The sequence below is a fragment of the Temnothorax longispinosus genome, chromosome 7 (genome assembly GCF_030848805.1).
Source record: "Temnothorax longispinosus isolate EJ_2023e chromosome 7, Tlon_JGU_v1, whole genome shotgun sequence".
NCBI classification, from domain to species: domain Eukaryota; kingdom Metazoa; phylum Arthropoda; class Insecta; order Hymenoptera; family Formicidae; genus Temnothorax; species Temnothorax longispinosus.
The window spans coordinates 22,051,001-22,071,743 of record NC_092364.1 but is presented as its reverse complement, the minus strand read 5'-3'; the positions used below and the strand labels follow the sequence as shown (position 1 = coordinate 22,071,743).

The 20,743-nt window shown below is 43.7% G+C and overlaps 1 protein-coding gene across 2 annotated transcripts; it reads left to right on the top strand.

Annotated features, from left to right (window-relative positions):
• Nucleotides 1–150: 150 nt before the first annotated feature.
• Bs (serum response factor blistered) lies at nucleotides 151–20,621 on the top strand. 2 transcript variants are annotated; one of them, XM_071783646.1, is made up of 5 exons: nucleotides 157–1,547; nucleotides 4,618–4,869; nucleotides 11,369–11,480; nucleotides 14,504–14,632; nucleotides 15,883–20,621. In XM_071783646.1, the coding sequence occupies exons 1-5, from the start codon at nucleotides 1,047–1,049 to the stop codon at nucleotides 16,101–16,103; spliced, it is 1,215 nt and encodes a 404-aa protein (XP_071639747.1). In that variant the 5' UTR covers nucleotides 157–1,046; the 3' UTR covers nucleotides 16,104–20,621. The 2 variants fall into 2 exon arrangements, with proteins under 2 accessions (XP_071639748.1, XP_071639747.1); XM_071783647.1 differs by lacking the exon at nucleotides 14,504–14,632 and having other exon boundaries at nucleotides 151–1,547.
• The last annotated feature ends 122 nt before the right edge of the window (nucleotides 20,622–20,743 follow it).

The following is a 20,743-nucleotide window of genomic DNA, read 5'->3' as shown; positions in this document are numbered from 1 at the left end:
GTAGATCTCGAGTCAATTGCGAAACGTATCGAATGTTCGATCGCGAGTTGCGTGACAGCGGAACGTCGTTAACGTCTCATTAAGAGAACGAGACCGTGCCTGAAGGCACGCGTTCCACGTTCCACCCCCTCGGCCCTCTCCCCCTTCTCTGATTAATGTGCCGAAAATTCGCACGTAGCGGGCAGGACGCGGGACAATAAACTCGGAAGCGCGTTTACATTCCGTATACGAGCTATACACGGCCGTCGGCGATTTGCGGTCACGTATACTGTATATACTCGTATCGGTATAGAGTACAGCGCGGAAATGCGACTCGACTCGGGATCGGGAGTCGGCCCGCGGCCAAGGGGGGTCCGGAAAGGCGTGCAGGAAGCGCTACTGTCAGTTGGATTGGTGTTTCGTAGCGGCGCGCCAAGCGATCATTCGAAAAGGAAGGACCACCTCTGTTCACCATATTTGGCAAACTTTCCCTAATATGGTAACGTCTACTTCTAAATATGGCAGCCGGGGACGCCCTCTCGATGCGCGGTGTACCACTGCGCGGCCGCACTCGCGGCCGAATATCTCGCGAGCGGAACCGCGCGCGGGCGTTCCGCCGCGCGGACCGGACGGTGCGGAGCACGGGCGATTTTTCGACGTCGGTTTCGGCGCGGATCCTCGCGCGGTCGCGGCCACGCGGTTACGGCGGACTAGTTTTTCGCGGCGTGGTCGCGCGGTCGCTTGGTCGCACGGCGGTGGGGGGCCGCGCAGCGCCGCGCGACACGCGGAGGCATCGCCGTGCCGCCGCGCGCCGCCGCCGCCGCTGCCGTCGTCGCGGTTAGGCACGTAGGTCAAGTTACGATACTCCGCTTCTCGCGGCTCCGGCGCGGCGCATTCAGTTCGCGGGGAGCGCTCGTGCGGTGCGCGTTGTTGTCCCGTGTTCCTCTAGATGATCGATCACGTGGTGGACCCTGCGCCGAGTTCCGCACGCGATTCCGTCGCGAAGACGCGCCGCCCGCGCCGTCCGCGTCGTGGGGAAGGGATTAGATGTGCGCGTCGACGCCGCGATGGACAACCCTAGCGGCGGAAGAGACGGTCGGTACGCGAGCCTCGGCTACAGCATGGGGATGATCGGGAGCGATGCTGGCACGGAAATCTACGGCCGACCGTCCACCTCCCAGCTCGCGGCGGCGGCGGCGGCAGCGGCGGCGGCTTCCCAGTTGGGCCGCGGCGGCGGCGGCGGCGGCGCCACCATGATGTCGAACGTCGGCGCCGCGACGCCGGGCGTCGGTCCCGTCCAGCGGGGCATCAAGCGCTCCACCTCCGACGTCTGCTACGGCGACGACGGTAATAATCCGCGCCAGCAGTCCCTCTCGCAGGGCATGCCCGGCGACTGCGTGCCCGACAACCTCGACGAGTCTTTCACCAACCTGGGCCAGCCCAAGAAGTCACCCCCCTCGAACGGCAAGAAGACCAAGGGCCGGGTTAAGATTAAGATGGAGTACATCGACAATAAGCTCAGGAGGTACACCACCTTCTCCAAGAGAAAGACCGGCATCATGAAGAAGGTTTGTATGGTTTGTATAACCTCGGCTAACGATCTAACGCACACGGCACGCGGTTACCGGCTTCTCCCGCTGAGACCGCTCTCTACAAGCGCGATATCACCGCGCTCGTGGAACGTGGGCCGCGTGGGCGTCGCGTATGTACCTCTCTCTCTCGCGTCTTACAAGTCTCGTGTAACTTCAAGTGCTCCGCGAGAGAAAGAGGAAAAAAAGAAAGTGCATGTGCGCGTGCGCGCGTTAAAACTCTGGTGAAAATAGTATATCCGACGCGTCAACGTGCGACGCTCCTCTCGCGCGTTTTCTCTCCGATTGTCGCGACGTCCGCGACGACAGCGACGGGATACGGGATACGGGATGCTGCGCGACGCGCGACGGCTCCAGCGGGTGTGCGCGCGTGCGCGATTTACGAGTGACAGCGCTCTTCCGCGGCTATTACGCGCCTGCTAAAAGGGGGCCGGTCTGCCGCGCCGGTCGCTCGCACTCGCGAGCTAGCGGTTAGCGTTTGCTCCGATTAACTTTTTGTACGTCTCTGGCCCGGGGACTGTAATCCAAGTGGGAAGCGCGAATCCCTTCCGACTCCTTGATCTTTTTTTTTTTATTAGGGACCCGAAAAAGAGAGGAGAATGCAATCGAGAATCAACCAAGTCGCGCCTTTAATCCGTCGGCGTAACGCGCGTTCATCGCTGCATATTGCTGTTTTTACCGATAAATATCGGTAGTATCCGATGAATCCGATAAACATCGGATTATTAATTCTGCAATGTTATAAATGAACATTAAAGTACTCTGTCATGAATTTTGACAGTCGGAAGTAAATAGAAATTTTCACGCATTATTCGAAAAGATGATTTTCCGTCGATGCCTTTGCGAGATCTCGCGAGCGGAAACGAAAGGTATCGATCGGTCCGAAAATTGTCGCGCAAATTTGTAAATAATTATTAGAGCAATCTTTCTTGTTTTTATCTTGGTCGATTATTGTCACGCACTTTTCTTGTTAATACAATTTTCCTTCGTTAATATTTTGCTGTTTAAAATTAAACGTATTTAATTCAGCTACAGTCTAGCATTGATCGTTGTTAAAATCGATATGCGTACAGTTAACGAAGATAACTTCTGTTTTCTTGCTTAAGTTAACAAGTGCTTAAACATTTTTTACAACTGTCGTGATCAATAGGATTTGTTTGTCAGAATTCGAACGACGATCAAAATACATTGTTATTAAAATTTATCGCTAAGCATTTTAGACAACAATCGCGTAAAGGTATCTAAACGATTTAGAAATAAACATAAAAGGTTGGATTGTTTCTTAATAAAGAATACTTTTTCGATATCTTTTTTTCCCTCTTTTTTGTAATATATTTTTCGAGCTGAATAGATTTAAATAAAATTTTACAGAAAGTGTTAATTCTGACTGTTAACTTTGTTAATTCTGAACTGCGTTCTCTTTTTTTTCTCGTCTTTCAGTTTATCACTTTATTCTTATTGCTAAGGTTTATGTTCTTTACTATTTTAAACAAGTACCTCTTTCTTGAGTGTAAAAGACATTTGTTTTAAGAGCAAAGTAATAATTTGGAATTCTACAATATTCTTATATTTATAATCTGCAAATATTTTTACGACGTTATTTGTAAACAATCATAATGTGTTTAAATCATATATATATATCATTGCTTTATTAATAACACAAATTATTTTAACAAATGCTTGAAAAAATATCGCTAATAAGTTATAATTATTGAAAAAATATATATTAAAGATACAATTTTACTAGTAATGAAGAGTTAAAGTAAAGAGTTTCATAACTTAGAACGTCGGAGTAATATCAAGAGAAACTCCAAGATAAGTAAAATTATATCATTTTGGCAAGAGTTTCGAATTAAAACGATTCGTATCGCTTCGGAAAGAAATTAATTTCATGTTCGATTAAAGATATGCCATTGAAATTGTATTTACAAAGAACGTTCGTAAATAAACGTATTAAACACGATGACTATCTCTCTCTGACTGACTATATACTATTTTATCTTTAACTTTTAGATTTTAGGTATCCGTGTCGAAACGTTCATATACATTTTCAATTATTTTACGAATGATCTAGGTTGCGTTTTAATAAAAAAAATTTTAACTCGACTTCTCAGCAAAGAAATTTTAATTTCAATTTTTGCATGTTTCGCAAAACGTTTCAAAAGTATATAATGTGCGAAAGACACATTATTGCTACATACATACACGTAAATACAGATATGCGCATTTGCTTGAGATAAGACCTGTCACATCGCGATCTACTCGTCACGTTCTTAAATTTTAATTATGACACTGATCACAGTCTTCGTGATGAGACGTGCTAATATAAAGATATCAGAAGATTCTCGTCTATTCTACTCAACTGCTCAGAAACGATATAAAATTAGTAACGCTGTTCCCCTTTTCGTCGTACATTAGGAACTGTATTTAAAAACAACTGGCCGATTTTATTCTTATAAACATTTATAAATATTAACTTATGTAAACATAAATGCTTCATATACGAGAAACGTGTCGTATAGTCGCTACTTAAAAAAAATTTATCTTATAGTGCGATATCATCTAAATGACCTACGACATGATTTTTGTTGTCCGTGTTTATATCGTTTCTTTTAATTTGAAAGTTATTTTTCACGTTAGTATTCAATGTGTTACGTTGATATTATATAGCTCCCCCATTGATGTTTAATCTTCTATTTACCGAATGAGGCACACATATTCTGTTATTTTATGAGTCGAGCATCAGTGTGAAACGTTGCAACAGTTTATCGTAAAACACGTTACGCAAAAAGAATATCTCACGCAGCAAAATAACAGATCGTATTCGCAATAAATATGTTTGTAAAATAAATACATTTGTGCTTTTTTCCAGTCTATTATGCAAAAAGCTCAAAAAGGAGAAACTGACTAAACTGGTTATACGAATAAGTAACAATACTATATGTAAAATGTCTGGATATATGTGATATGTGTGCGTGAGTGTGAGTATGAAACAAGTAAATCCGTTTCCTCGGAGAATTAACGAGCTGTCGATTTGACACATTTGCAGGCGTACGAGCTGTCGACGTTGACCGGGACGCAGGTGATGTTACTGGTGGCGAGCGAGACCGGGCACGTGTACACGTTCGCGACGCGCAAGCTACAACCGATGATCACGAGTGACGCCGGGAAGGCGCTGATCCAGACGTGTCTCAACAGTCCGGACCCACCGCCGTCGGGCTCGTCGGGCGACCAGAGGATGTCGGCGACCGGCTTCGAGGAGACCGAGCTGACGTACAACATCGCCGACGACGAGCAGAAAGTAAGGCAACTGGTGTACGGCTCGCCGCACGGTGGCTCGCTGCACGCCGGCTATCCTGGTGCCGGGCCCGGTAGCGGGCCAGCGGGCGGCCCGACCGCGGGGGCCCATCCGCAGCCGCCGCCACCGCCGCCGCCGGGCTCGCAGCACGCGCCACCCTCGCACGCGCAGCACGCGCACCTCATAGCGCATGCACACGCGGCGGCGGCAGCCGCCGCCGCATCGCCGACCTCGCACCTCGTCCCGTGCTCGAGCCCGGGCCCGATGCTCGCCGGAGGCCCATACCAGCAATCATGTCCCTCGCCCCTGCCGCCCCATCACGCCGCCTATCATCCCCATATGTCGCACTCGCACCCCCAACGGTAGTACGCGCTCGCCGCTCGTCGGCCCTTCGCGCTCCGTCCCCCGTTTCCGCCGCATTTCACGTTTTAACTTTTAAGACGTTGAAAAATCGGTGCAATCGAAGAGATCGCGTCGCGAGTATTAACGCGATACCGACGTTGCTGTGAGACGCGTCGTTGTATCGCGAGTCCGTGAGTCCGAATGTATTCCGAAGAGAGAGAGGAGACTTATCTCTCGCGTCTCGTTATGCTCACCGTGGGTGGGTTCGGTTTGATAGAACGACGCGAGTAATAATGTTTGTCATAAATTTGTGTATGTTATGTCACGTACAAAGAGCAACGGTTATCGCGACAATTATCGCGCAATTATTTATGAAACGTCATGCGGCGCGCGTTCAGAAATCTTTTTTTTTTTTATCAAAGATTGATGATTAAAAAGGTTCAATTTAACGAATGTTATCAGCCAAATGGCTCCAAAAATGAAGTAAATCACCGTTCAAATTGCGTATTACATATTTGACATTTTTTAAATATGTCTCAATATCGCAAACTTTTGATGCGTGTGTTTCGTTTATTTTTCACAATTAACTCGGCTCTCCCGTGAAATATACGGCGTACAACTATTTTAGCATACACCGACGCGAAGCCGCGCGCGGTTTTTAGATACCGAAATAATTTTCTCTTCGGATATCGCATGTACCACTGACGTAATTTCCCGCTAGACGTTGAATCGCGCCGGCGAGCGTGCCGTAGAGTCACGTATGGTATTTATTGAATTATATACGCGGCGGACGCGCGAAAGGAGGATTGTAGGCTTCCCTTGCGATCGAGTATTCTTCGTTTGGTCGTACATGACTACGACTGATGACGCGCGCGCAAATCTAGTCCAATCTCTCGACACGTTTTTACTTAAATATATTTTATATATATCCATACGTTATATGCATACCTATATATGTATGTATATCGGTGAATCTCGATCAAATATTGCGTGCTTCGAATTTTGCGCTCCCGCGCGCGAAAGGGGTGGAAGGGCGGAAGCGCGTTGTATCGTCGAAATATGAAAAATAGAGAGTGGTTTCCGCTTGAGACGATTTTGCCTAACGAACGAACGCAAGTCCCCTGTCAGCGTTCCCAGGAGCGAATCACGGATGGCTCGTCCACGATCGATGATCTCCGAGATCACGAGCGGATTGTAAGATTCGATGGGACGAGTATCGGTCAATATCGGTCTCCCTACGGGTGAATCTCTGTGGTTAGGCCAAGTCCAAACCCCTCGGCGTAGATGAAATACAGTAGTATGCATCGACGAGAGTCACCGTGCAATAGAAAGACATTGCGAGGAAAAGAATGGATCACTTAATGGATTAATTAATTAATTAATTATATCGTAGATTATAGGTACGTAGCGTAGCGTCGTGTGATCAATTACTCGGTGAAAAATTACTCAGATAGCGAAACGTGAGTATGAAAAATCATGCAAACGTGTTGAAGACAATTTATGTAGTTGCTACGAACATTGCGTAAACATGAATCGTAGCTTCGCCTAGGATTCATACTTATGGTGCTTTTGCAGCAACATATGTAAATTGTTTCCATCAATATTATATAAACTGTACATCAATGGAGTCTTTGGGGATAAACAGTTGCTGCAAAAATGTAACAGACATTGAATAAACCGTTGTTTGAAACAAATTCAATATTGTTACTGAGCATTTGCGGATGCAGTTTTACATGTTATTTGCGCAACACTCACGTCAAACACGAGTTTGCGGACATATTTCGTAAACATGACAGGCGTTTTGCTATCTGGCTAATGAAACATCGAGTACTTTGTTTAGCACTCGTTCATCCAACAGCTCTCTCAGTTTTCTCTTTGTCTTTTGTTCTTTTTTTTTTACTTTTTTTTTAATTTAAATTAAATCGTATTATTTATTGAGGCGATCAATATATTTTATTTATTAGAAACAAAAGTGCAGCAGTGTACGCATACCGTTATTGTAAGCTGACATTGGTCGTGATGTTGGCATCGGTACTCTTATTGGTATCGTGTATTTTATAAGCGTTGCAGAAAATACTCTTTTCTTTCTCTCTTTGCGAGAGAGATTGGATGCACTTACTTATCTCCGTTGATCTTATCGAGGAGCAAAGATCCCTATTAGAAGAAATTGTTCTACGATGATATTTGATTCACCGAATCGGTGTGGTGTGGGTGCGAATTCGGCGGTGCACGCTTAATACTGTTACGCATCCCTTTTTTTTATTGAGCATCGTTGTGTATCGTCCATTGTTTCTTTCTTTTATTGTTTGCTGTGTAATGTGTTGTGTACTGGCATGTGTAGTTATTTGGATTGTCTTTTCTCGCAGAATAAGTAGCTAGTATTTAGATTACACCTTTTAATTTAATCCAGCCCCCTCTCCAATCTCTCCATATCCCGTATCGATCCGTTCGTCGATATTGTGCATGCGTACGTGTGTATGTATTGTTTGCTGATATTCTGTATTATATCGTGAAAAAGAGAACTGAAGAGAAGACAAAGGTAGAAAGAGAAGCGAGGCCGAGAGCGAGGGCCTTTTTAGGCCTCAAATAGACATGTAGAAATTGTAATCTATCGCGCGTCTCGACATGCAGAGAGTACAAATAATAATAATATTAATAATAATATTGATTATGTTTTTGACGATATAATCTGCGAATAATGCGGCTTTTTCACATTATTAGTTTGTATTTTGGCATTTTTGTACATAGCATAGTAACTGTAAAAAATACTGTGATAATATTTATATATTTTTATGAAGACCTATGAAGACACACGCACACACACAAATTTCACCTTTGTCTTTAACAATATAGTCCCTGCGATCAAGTGACTTGATTTTCTACTGATAGATTCTCATTGCGCATGATGTCAAGTTTTGCTCTCGCGAACCAGGTAGGTATCTCTCAAAATTTATAGTTTTCTGAACAAATTGTATTAACTTAAATAATCTTTGCATTAAAATAGCTGTGAAAAAATTTCTATCTTACGCGGGATAATAGGTATATGCTTTCGACTTTCTAGTAACAAAATTTGAGTGGAAATATATTAAAGTTCTCACAAAAATATATAAAAAAGTGTAGAAAAATATTTTTCACGATATATACGTAAATCTTTCGGATAATAATATGTAAAACTTTTAGATAATTATTGATAATTCGTTGAAAATGCTGTCATTATCGTAAAATAATTCGGCAGATGTGTTCGTTAAATCGGTATAAACTTGTTCCGATGTTTGTCGAAACGCTTCGTTGAATCCTTCTCGCGGTAAAAGATTCTGAAGCACGAGCATTGGTAAACGGAGATGTTACAATCTTATATTTCGCGTTTCGGCCACGGGCCCGACATATGCCTATTTTTGACAATCTGGTTCGGGATATATTTAGAGGTCCAGAAACATTCCGCGGTGTGTTAGGGATTCCTTTATTTCTAACGTTGCGTTAGAATCACTATGTAAGTTATATCGAGAGTCCAATTATATTATTGCATATTCTGGAAAATAATGTCATTTGATGCTCGAAGATGAAAGACGCGCGCGCGCGGACGAAAGCGCAAAGTAGGCAAGGTAGGTTTGCGTTTCAATCGAAATAATATACTCGATATATTTTTAACAGAGGCATTCGGCCATCGCTTAATGTATTTTTTTTTTACCAATTAACTAACAATAACAATACATGTGCACGAACATAGACAAGCGTCGATCTTTGATCGCCTAACATGATTTCGATTAGCGAAACATGTCGATGACATTCGCGTGGCGATTGAAATAAAATGTCAAGAAGAATCGAAATCATTTAAAGAAAGCCGTCGAAATACTGTGAATAGCAGACGCGTTACATCGCATTACGCAATGGATGCAGGTAATTTTTATCGCACGTTTTTTTCTATAGCACATAGAGACGAGCGTTAATAGTAAGTAACAATTAATGCAGATTACGAAATATTGTATCTCAAAATACAAAATAATGATGCGCCTGAATGTCTCCATGATTTCATTTTACGTTAATCGACGTGACGTTCTCTTATCTTTATCCAACTGTTCCGTTTGTATACGATTTTCGAAAATAAAGTTCAACAACGAGCGCCCGATGCCCGCTTAAAGGAAGCGGAAGTAGAAGTTAAAGGGTAAGAAACGCACGTCATCAAAATGGCATATACGACATGCAGCTTACGAAGATCCTCAGTCTTCTTCGACGTACCGAATGCCCCCGCCATAAGATTGTTCTCCATTTTGTTTTTCAAAGAAAAAAAAAGTCAATTTACAAATTGCCAGAAATTAGTATTTATCGCGATACTTTTTGTAATAAATTTTTCACCGACCTTTCCGGTGATTCTTCGTTTATTTCTTCAACTGCGAGGGTGCACCCTATTCGCCGATGGCGCTCGCGTACCGGAGATATGCCTGGTACCAGTGGTACCGGAAATGCGCATGGAGTTTTTGATATCCCGAGGGCAATAGATACCGTGGGGTCAAAGTACGGTTTATGATTTGCCCGCGAATGCCGTCATTTGTTCGTTCGTTTGTTCGTTCGCCGGGGTTGCAGACGAAGAAGACGCTCATCCAGGTGTATCGCCTCTCACGAGCGGGCAGAAGAGAGAGGGCAAAAGCGAGGGAGGGAGAGAAAGAGAGAGGAATAGAGAACGGGGCCTCGAGATGCCTCCGCGAGGGAGACTGAAAGAGAGAGAGAGACCCCGCGCACTCACGCACGTACGCACGTACGCACGCACGAAAGGTGGAAGCGGAGTTCCATATACGGTCACCTTTGTCAAAGCCCGGTTGTCGCCATATACAGGCAATGTTCGCGATGGCAGACACTTATATAGAGCCCGAGTTAAGAGTCAGGAATGTTGCTTTTTGTCGCGCCTTCTCTACACATACACGCACACACCCTCCTGCCTGTTCCGCGGTAAATGGCGGGGTAGGAAAAGCGGTGTGAGAAACGGCGCGGAAGCGAGAGAACGCGGCCGCGGCCGCGTGCGTTCGTCGCCGCCACGGCTTTTGCGAGCTTTCCAATTGCTACCGCACTTTCCCGCGGACGATTCGACGAGCATGCGACTCGCACACGCGCGCATTCCAGCCATCGCTGGATCGGAGGACGGTGATCGGCGCAAATTGCAAGACGGAAAACGTGTGTTCTCGTTTAACTCGACAGATCCTTAACAATAGAGTATACGTACAATGTAACTGAGGATATTCAGGAAATTAATTTTCTGCGGTCCAATCTGTACACAACTATATGTATGCTATGTGACTGAAAGTGTCGTTGGAGGCGAGGAGAATAAAGGCGTTTAATTTCTTACGATGAAAAGGAGCGAAGAGGTCTTGCGTTTTGACTTTTATTGCAAAAGAGAAAAATCGATCGGCTATAATACTTGCGAGTAAAACTGTAACAGTAAAGTGCATTGTTTAGGGTTTCTCTCACATCTAATACGTCAATCATAGCTATTCCGATTTTCATGAAAGAAAGATAAATAAATCATGGTTGTCAGCATTTAACCGAATGGCAAACCCAAATCTCACTGTATTTACTCGAAGGAATGAGAAACGTGCGGCGAGAAGCGCTCGCATGCACTCGTACTTTTCCGCTTGTCGGCGCCGCGCGAGCTGACTCTGTTCTCCACACGCGAAGCGAGATCAAAGAGGAAACGTCGGGGGCGGGAAAGTCTCGTGTGCGAGAAGCGCTCCCCCGACCCCGAGGGGTCGCGAGCGAATTCGCGAAGAGGATGCCTCTTTTTCGCGGGTGCATCGCGCGCACTCGCGCGAGTGGAGTCCGCGAGAGATGGCCATATAAGGAGCGCGGACAAGATGCTCGCGCATCTCTCTCTGCGTCCGCTAGGTAGGTAGGTAGGTAGGTAGGTTGGTAGGTAGGTAGGTAGGTAGGTAGATAGGTAGAGGTATATACGCACGTTTGTACGTATACGTATATACGTAACGTTCGGCAGCGTATCCACGTTTCCTCGCTCGCGCGTCGCTGTTTGTTGTCATTCGCACCAAGATCCCCCTCTCGCGAGAATAGGTACCCCCTCGCGTGATCCACCCGCTCCGATCCCGCCCTCGCCCCGTTGACAACGATCCGCGGATTCGAGACGGATCCTCGATAATGCCGCTTTTCTCGGTTTCAGGAGGAGGGCGCGTCGCCGAGGTCCGACGTCTGCGCCAACGAGAGCGACGCCGAGAGCAGCGACGGCGACTCTCCCGTCGTCCCTAAGGATCCTCTCAAGAACAATCACTCGGGTGAGTCTCGCGCGCGGCCGCCGTAGGATCGCCGCTGGGGGACGGCTGTGCTTGGATCAGAATTCGTAAAGTCTGGGCTTCTCGTCCTCCCCTCTGACAATGAGAGTCTTGGTACGCGAGGAATATTGTACGCTTTCTCAAAAATTAAGATACGGCTAGTATCATATAGCATTCGTCGCGAAGGTCGCGAATACGAGAGCAAGAACTGTTTTTAATTGTCATTGTACATATACGAGCGAACAAGATCAGGTACGAAATGCATCTAGTATGAAAGAGAAATGTTCAGGATTCACGCACAGGAAGTTGAAGTCTCGATGAAGATAAACGGATGTATACGTAGTCTGCTTTAATTCCGTCGTGTGTTTCTCTTGGATCTTGGACGTTATTTCCTACGCGTTTGTATTGAAATTATGAAAAATCATGCATTTTTTTCATTTATATGACTAAGCGCTATAGAATCAATGTACAGCTTCTCTATCGCGATATTTTTGTTGAAAATGATGAAAATTATAGCGTCCTCGGAAATATAATATGCGGAAAGGAAACGTAGGTCGGATAAAAATGGCACCCTCGCATTTGATTCGATCTCGTTGAGTCGTGCACTTGCAGAGTCAACAAGGTTCGCGGAGAAGTTCTCTCCGCAAGAGAAACGGAGCACTTTTGAATACCGTATCATTTGCCACCGCGCGGGCATCATTAGCCGCCCGAGTTTGCGCAAGGTTCATTTAGATTAAGTTCTGCGGTTACGTCGATTTTCTGTCATTCACGGCCGCGCGATTATTCACGATATACCTTTCGCTGCTCCACATGGCGAGGCAGGCCTCCCACGTAATCCATTTTTTAACTAATTTTCATGCAACGCGCGTTTTGCAAATCCGTATTATGTTGGAAGTCGCGCGAGACGTATTATGTTTTATATAAACGTAAACTGGGGCCGCGCGTGGGGTAAATTTTTCGTAGCGCGATGCCGCACGTTATCCCGATCTTTTCTCTTTGCGCCAAAAAGAGACGCGTTTCCGCATTCGAATTATCAAGATCGCGATTAAGGACGATCCGAGATCGAGCGTGTCGGCACTCGGCGGTCGCCCTCCTTCGCGCCGTTTGTATGCTAATCGCATCTAATTGTCGCCGATACCATTCGCGTCGCGCTTGACCTCAACGCGCGTTGATAGCGAACAGCTGGTCGGTCGGACGGAGGTGAGCGAGCGCGGGCGGGGTAAACATACGCGTGTGTACGCACACACTCGGTGCGCGGAGGAGCAGGAGGAGGAGGAGGAGACGGCGAAAGAGGGAGCGAAGCGTGAGAAAAGGTGGGAGGGAGGTGGCTGTGGAGGGAGAGAGGACGTTTAAAATGCGAAAGGCGTGCGAGCGATGACGGCGTTATCCGTGTAGGGAGTACGCAAGCAGTCGCGCGCGGCACGGCGATGACCAAACTTAGACGGCAACCGTGCTGCCTAACTGGGAAGTAGGATCCGGTCGAAAGCCGCTCCGTCCGCGCCGCGCCGCGCTCCGCAAAGAGCGCGCGCGAGCGTGCGCAGGTGTACACATAAATATCGATGCTAATGCGTCGCGTGGATGCCATTCTACCGTCCTGCTTAACCGATCGCCGCGTCGCGATCGCGCTTTTTTTTTCTTCACCCCCCTCGCGACTCGGCCGACCGGTCGCGGCCGTCGCTCCCGTCGGCGTCGGCCACGCGAATTCGACGGTAGCCGGCCCGTCGACTTTTATTTTATATACCTTATTTTATATACGAGAGGCCGACGAATGCGTAATATATCTCTGGCGGTATAACGAAGGCGCGTGCGAGAGATCTCATCGTTATCGGGCAAATGGACGGATGTGTATCGCGCCAGGCCACCTTTAATTAGGCGCGCGTTCGTTCGGTTGGATGGTTTTGGAATATGTAGAAAGCGCACGCGGGAAGACGTTTTTTCCAGGCAAAAACATATATACCTCTACATAGAGTTGTTCTTGAGAGAGTTTTTGAATATTAAGTACAGACGCCTTTCGTACCGAGTTAGCGAGTACTAATGTATAATAGTTTTGCGAAGACTATATGTAACAGATTCGTAATCTGACTGCAATGAGTACATAAGGAAAAATTCGGGGGATAATATATTAGCAAGTAACGTTACTTATTTCCAAGTACAGAATACGCTTAAAGAGGAATGTTTGCCATTAATACGAACTAACGCCTATATCTTATCGTTACCAAGAGTTCTATTCGCGTCTTGATTGACAAACTGTTGAGCGTTAAATATGAAATAACTAATTGGAAACGTTGAATGCAATAGATTGTAAATTTAAGATATGCTATATTTTCAACAACTTTACGACACTATATTTCACAAATATCTACATCAATTTGAAAAGATTGCTAATCTTACTCCCGATAAACGATCTCATAGATCGCGCGCGCCCGGCTGTTATTTTTTTTTTAATTATTTTCTTTTGTTAATGATTGAAAGTTTATCGTATATCGCTAAGAAACACGCATACACACGAAATGTAATAATTCATGGAGATATGGTGAATCAGAGCGCAGATTCGCACTTGGGTGGTCCGGTTTCAAGTCTCGACTCGGCCCCGCCATTCCTAAGTTTTTCTCAACGATATACATCTGTACCGAGGGAGAGAAAACAAGTTTAACTTTAACGTCGGACGATGCATTTCACAATTTCGATACAAATAAGGGATATACGCGGAGCCTCTCTCTGTATTTTACGTCATTGGTATCTCACGTCCATTCTCGGATATAAGGTACGTTTCGCTCGTAGATTCTCCGCTCAGAAAAACGGAGTAAATTCGTCACGTAATTCGTGGATGTCTCGCGGGGGAAAGGGAGAGTATATAAAATATATAAAATATTTTAAAATATATATCCAAACCGCGGACTTTTATGTCAGGTGTACGCTCGCACGTGCGTACCTCCCGCAGGGCGTTTCCTCGCGGGAAATATCGCGCCGATCGCGTCCGGCGGCTTACAACCACTCACACGCTCAATTCCTCTTTGCTTTCCTAGGAAATGTGCCTTCGTTCTCTGCAGGGATTATGTACCAGGTGCCTCAGAGTGTCATTTATTCGCCCAGTCCAGGGGTCTTGCTCGGCATAGGACAAAACGGGCAACCGGTGCAAATATCTCAAGACGGAGGTAGGTTTTCTTTCGCGCTGCCGCAGAGGAACGCGAGTCGCGGGGGTTTACGCAATGTCGCGCGCGGTATACGCATTTCGACATGCCCTTACGCGCGAGAGGCGAGGGTACTCGGGCACGATTCGCGAGAGGAATATCGGTTCTTATGTATGTCGGAGACTACGGCGGACTCGCGGAAATCGCTCTCTGAGCTTCGTCTGAATCACCGGCGTTAACATCGGCTGACAATTGCCTACCGGACGCGCGAGATTATGACTAATAAATTAACATAACGAGAGCTGCTCGTTGCAGCCGATGGCATGAAAATAAATAATGCGTTTCGCGCGCGCGCGCATTTATCATCGAGACGATGCAGGAATAATAAAGGGGTGGAAACGCGAGCGCGAGCGCGAGAGATGGATGGCAACGGTAAATGACGAATCAAGGAATGTGGTTAAACGGTCCGACCTTTTTGCCAAACACCAATTTCATCGTATACTTACGGTTTTTCGTTGTAATTAATCATTTTTAATTTCATAGTGATGCACTTTAACTTTTCGCGAAATCGCCCCATGTGTAACACTTCCCATCAGACGTTGCAGTAGAGCCAAGCCTCGGTCGATTTATGACCAAGAATTTGTCATTCAATACTGAGCCATTGTTGGCAAATAATCGGATTCTTTACTTCTACGAGTATTACAATACGGCGTGCGGTGATGGGCCATTCCAGGTCTTTGCCCTTTTTACGTAAAATTAATCTATGTATTACCTAATACTCCTAATTTGTTCGTGAGTCATTATTATTTTCCATTTTTGGGCCCAATTTATCATCCGATTATATAATCCAACGCTGGGTTAGACCCAGTGTATTGATTGCCAATACTGAGTCAATATTGAAAATCTGGTTAGGTATTATCGCCAATAATGACCCAATCGTAAAATTATTTGCGATTGCATCGAGGTTTCAATTTCCAAGTTTATTGCAATTACGCGTACGTGGAAACTGTATTAATCAGAAGTAAAGTAATTTAAAGAAGAGGGATATCGTATAAATGGTATCGTCAGTTTTATCGATCACTTTGATTTTACGCGATGCGCGAGTAAAGAACGAGCAGTTTTTCCAAAGACATGTTCGTGGACGGATCGAAAGTGGGAAAAAACAATCGCGGGGCCGCAAAGAAGGAAAGATCGAGCAGGAAATGTAGCGTCGTTGCTTCTTTCTCCCCGTGACGGTGCGTCTGATTTGATTTTCCTTTGCGGCTTCCTTATAGGTACAGTAGCACCGGTAGCGAACTCGTCGCAATCGAACCAGCCGTTCATCACGATACCTCTGAGCGTCGCGATGAGCGCGGCGGGATTGTCCTTACCGGTGACCTCCAGGATGACCTCCAGGTCGCCGACGACGACGTTGACGACGACGACGGCGGCGGCAGCGGCGGCGATGTCCAGCTGCGGCGACTTGCCTTCCGACCTGAGCAAAGATCGGAAATGACGGCGAAATTTTGCGACGAGCGGAGTCTCCGACGACGACGACGAAAGTGGCAGTTAAGCCTCCGCTTTCTCGCTCGCCACGGACGGAAATTCGTCGTGCGAATTTGTCGGACGAGTCGCGGAAGCGGATTCTCGCGCGGATATCTCCGGACTTGTGATACTTCCATGTCCGGGATAACAGCGGGGCGAGTGATCCAGGTTTTTTTTCGAGCGGATTATACGAGCGACTATGACCCCATCGTAATGTGGGATTCTTCGCCCCCCTTCGTGCTCTCGTTCTCGGGAATGAATGTTTACGTACTTTTGTACGAGATAAACTAGACGAACCTAGGACCTGCTAGTAATCATTCACTTTTCGGTTGATAGAGAACATAGACATGAACGTGAAATTAAATTAATAATGGAACGAGAATACGGTTTCTAAAGATGGGGCGATCGAACAATAAACTTCTTATCCTAAACAAATATCCTATTTACGGAATACGATGATTGTAGATTGATCAAAGATTTTTATCTGAATGATGAACTGGATATCTTAAAGTATAAGCCATTGCGTGATAAACTCGTCAATTGTGACTGTTCGATATTTTTAAACGTTAGTAAAACTTTAATAATAATAATACTCTAAAACACTGTTTTGCCTAGAAAATAAAAAACGACCGAGATTTCACCTTTTCTTGATTCATATTATTTCAGATCTTATTTCGTAAACTTTTAAATTTTATTCTTTGAGATTTCTGCAGGGTTTTTTACACGATGTTCTACCTGTTGTACTTTCCTAAATATATACGGATAATCTTGTTTAATTAATTATTAAAAAAACAAGATTAAAAATATACATCCTTCTAAAAATCTGCATAACTTCAGCGTTAGATGCCCGAGTCGCATATATATCTGGCGAGTATCCAGATACGTATAGCAAATGGACAGTTCGGTCAATACGCGTATTCGGATATTCTCGTCGATAGTACCGCGGAATAGACTTGAGAACTTCTCTCCTCGTGTGCGATATATATACATATAAAAAGATACATTACATATATCGATGATATTCCGTCACCCTCGTGTGCTTACTATCGTAATATGCCTAATCTGAATCGTATTATAAATACTCGAATAAATCGGAACAAAAAATAAACTCTAGACGGACCTCAGTAGCGTATTCCGAGAATACTCACTGCCAATTATGAGACTGACATCGCATACGAATGCAATACGTATCCCGTTTAGGCAGTCGCGTGGAGCGTTTGATTTTGATTATATCGAACGATCATTTTGTCGAATTATTTCAAATTATTTTTATGAGAGTTGATTTATTCACGCATCCGATTCGATTTTATTAAAAAAGCGTGGCACATGATTATCAAAAATAAATTACACATGATCAGATTTTTATACCACGTTTTTTAATGCTCTTTATAATAAATAAATAAATAGAAACAGATGATGCTTCTTCGATACTTCATTGTGGGTGTCTCTATGAACTTCTGCATTCTGAAAATAAATTCACTTTGTAATTATCGCGGCATTGTTACTTATCAGTATAATATAATAATTAATAATCTGAAATACCAAAATACTAATTATTTATCGTTGCAAAACTTGAAAAATCGTACATCCTCAATCGTACATTCACATCTTGCAATGAGCAGAGGGAACTACCGACGTGGAGAAGCCAGCAGTTCTTCTTTAATTTGTAATCCTTGAATTATCGACTTGGACATCAGTTTCGCCCACGTATTGCACACCGTTGACGATGCGCATCAGCTTTTTTTGCGACTGTTGAAGCGTTAAACTCAAGCGAGAGTGTATACCGAAGTATATTTGAGTAAAAATATAGCTCACGCTAGAATTTCTTTTAGATCCAGTGTATTGTATTGTTCATTCTCACATAGGAAATATTCTCCGATATTATATTAGGCGTTCAAAAATTAATTTTAAAGAAATATATTTATAATTGCCGATAGAACTAGCCTAAAGAGATCAGCGTTTCCGAAACGTTCTATATACTCTTGATAAAACTTTTCGGATAATTTGCATTCTCCGTTTACTCATAGGAAAAGTTCGATGCATTAAAAAACAAAGTTCTCCAAAGCGAGTATGTTATGTATATTTTTTGACGTGAATATTCGCGCGTATGAACTTTTAACTGCGTGTATAAACTTTCTTATTAATAGACATCAACGTTTCTCATTCTGATAGACGAATATCACCCGCGTGTCGCGACTTTTACGTAGAAACGATAAACTTCGTCGTTGTATCGCGATATTTTGCCAACGGCGCAGGTGCGCGACGCGGTGCGGTAAAAAGGAGCACGCGTACGAGATAAACAACATTTATGAAATAATGGACGACGACTTTCCCCCGAGTTTTTATCGGGCCACCGTTCGAACGATATCATCTCGCCAAAATGTATGTTAACGATGTTATCGAGGATATTGCGGATCCGAGTATTCTGTCAATTTACCGCCATTACATATATGTATATGTATAAACCCTGTTGTCTATAGATTTACAAAATATGCGTGCGATTTGCACCAATATTTTTATAAATATTGGTACTCTTAAATTAGCGTTAAAAATGCGATAAGAAGTGTCTAACTAAGAAGAATCTTACAAAATTGATATTGCGTGCACACAAAAGCGAAAAAATTATGAAATTATTTTTATTTTATTGTAACTAATCGTATATTGGATCGTAGATATCAGCTTTCATTTCGTTTATCCAATTTACAAATATGATTAGTCCATTCTTGCGCGCATCTCCATTCGATCGACTTCATCTTGATGTTTCCACATCAAAAGCCCGTAATTCGTAATACCGTGCCGCTATTATTAGCTTAATTTTTATTTGGAATCGACTAGGACTCGACGATTCGAGCACTTGTGCAGAGATAAAGCTGTTAATGACAAAATCACACCCCGAAATAGTGAATGTAAACGTATATCTTCCATTTAGCGTTTTAGCCTGTTGTACGGTATAGGCATGGAAGGAATTATTTAATTATATTGTAAATGACAGAATCTATTTAACATATTTTATCATGATATGTTAAAAGTGTGCGAAAAACATGGAATTCTCGGCGAATCCATTGACGACGATTCGATTCATCTTCGGATCGGAAGCAAATCTTTACGAAGACAGTTACATATCTCGTAAACGTCATAAGCGACACTCAAATCAATGAGATTTGAACAGCGATTAATCCGATTTGCAAAGATGAAAAACGACATGTGCGGTTTGTTGTTATGAAATATTGCAATTCATGGATCTGTATAAAATATAGCACGACGAAAACTCGAGATACTAAACGCAAATAAATGTAGTGCGAGGATCACCTGTGATCAGAATGCTGTAAACGGCGATCATTATGTTGTAAGTGCTCCATATATGTAGTTACAAATCGTGAACTTTGACAGGAGATTTGTTGCGATTAGCGGATGTATACTAAAATGTGCAATATTGAGAACTTCCAAGTTGGAGGGCAATTGTTATTGTTTTAGTAGATTTTAACGTAACTCATTATGCGTTGTACGAACAGACACGTATGGCAGTGTGGATAAAACAAAACGAAGTATTGAAGTACGATATTGTTGAGGGAAATTTGAATCTTTTTAAGTGAAAAGATGAGAGACAGTTTAAATAATAATAATTATTGTACAATATATTATTACCGCCTAAAATTGATAATAATTATCATTTAAACTGCATTTATCTCTTTTATTAATTCAGTAACGATAAATCGTAAACTTTTTGAGAAAAGCCTGTACTTAAGTTCCTCCTTGCGATACGCGGACTGTAAGATAATGAAAGACTTTTACTTTATTTACGCTACTCGCTTATCCATTTATAATGGATATTTCGCGCCCGCAGTTTTACGTGTGCGCTTTAAACGTGTTTGATTCTCTCTTGTTTTAATTAATATGCCGTAAGTTGTACGAAACGTTTGCCTCATTTAATCGAAAACGCTTGCGTTGAAATCTGTAATTTTGCAATGATGTAAGTTAAGCCTTCGCGATTTAGCTTATTTTTTCGATTAATCGAAGATAAGAAAAGAGCTCCATAAGAAATTCTCTGAGACAGAAAAAAAGCTTCGTTATTCAATGTTTGGCGAATTGCTGAAATTGTCGTTTAACGGTGTCTGCGACTTGATCGAACGACATGTTATATATGATCGTGAGTCTAAATCAGCTTTTTCGGGACACCATATACAAAAGATGTACGAATTGCGAACGCGAGCGAAGAATCCCATAGGAGACGAGCAATAACGTGTATATTACGTTTTACTTTACCTATTTTATATATAAATATTATATATATGGGGCATTCCATGCCAAATCGACTAGGGTCAAACGTCAAACTGGTCGATTTGGCATGGAATGCCCCATATATAGATAGAGATATATATATGTATACACTATAACTTTTTTATTACTTCTGTACTGAAATACTGCAGCGTGAAGAGTGTTTGTAACAGGATGCCGTAACGAATGAAAAGAAAAAAACGTATAAACTCCACGTGTCACCGTTTTCTTTCTCTCTCTTTACACTAATTCTAGATAATAATCGTGTCAATTATGTGCTGTTATTCCCGGAAACGGTCATCTCATTTTTTGTACAAATAGTCACCTGGGGTGATT

What these genes read in the sequence shown, in the direction of transcription:
- Bs (XM_071783646.1), top strand. Translation starts at nt 1,047, where the DNA reads ATGGACAACCCTAGCGGCGGAAGAGACGGTCGGTACGCGAGCCTCGGC. An exon ending in TCGCCGACGACGAGCAGAAA is followed by an intron (nt 4,870 to 11,368) that starts GTAAGGCAACTG and finishes TCTCGGTTTCAG; the next exon opens with GAGGAGGGCGCGTCGCCGAG. An exon ending in TCTCAAGAACAATCACTCGG is followed by an intron (nt 11,481 to 14,503) that starts GTGAGTCTCGCG and finishes TTGCTTTCCTAG; the next exon opens with GAAATGTGCCTTCGTTCTCT.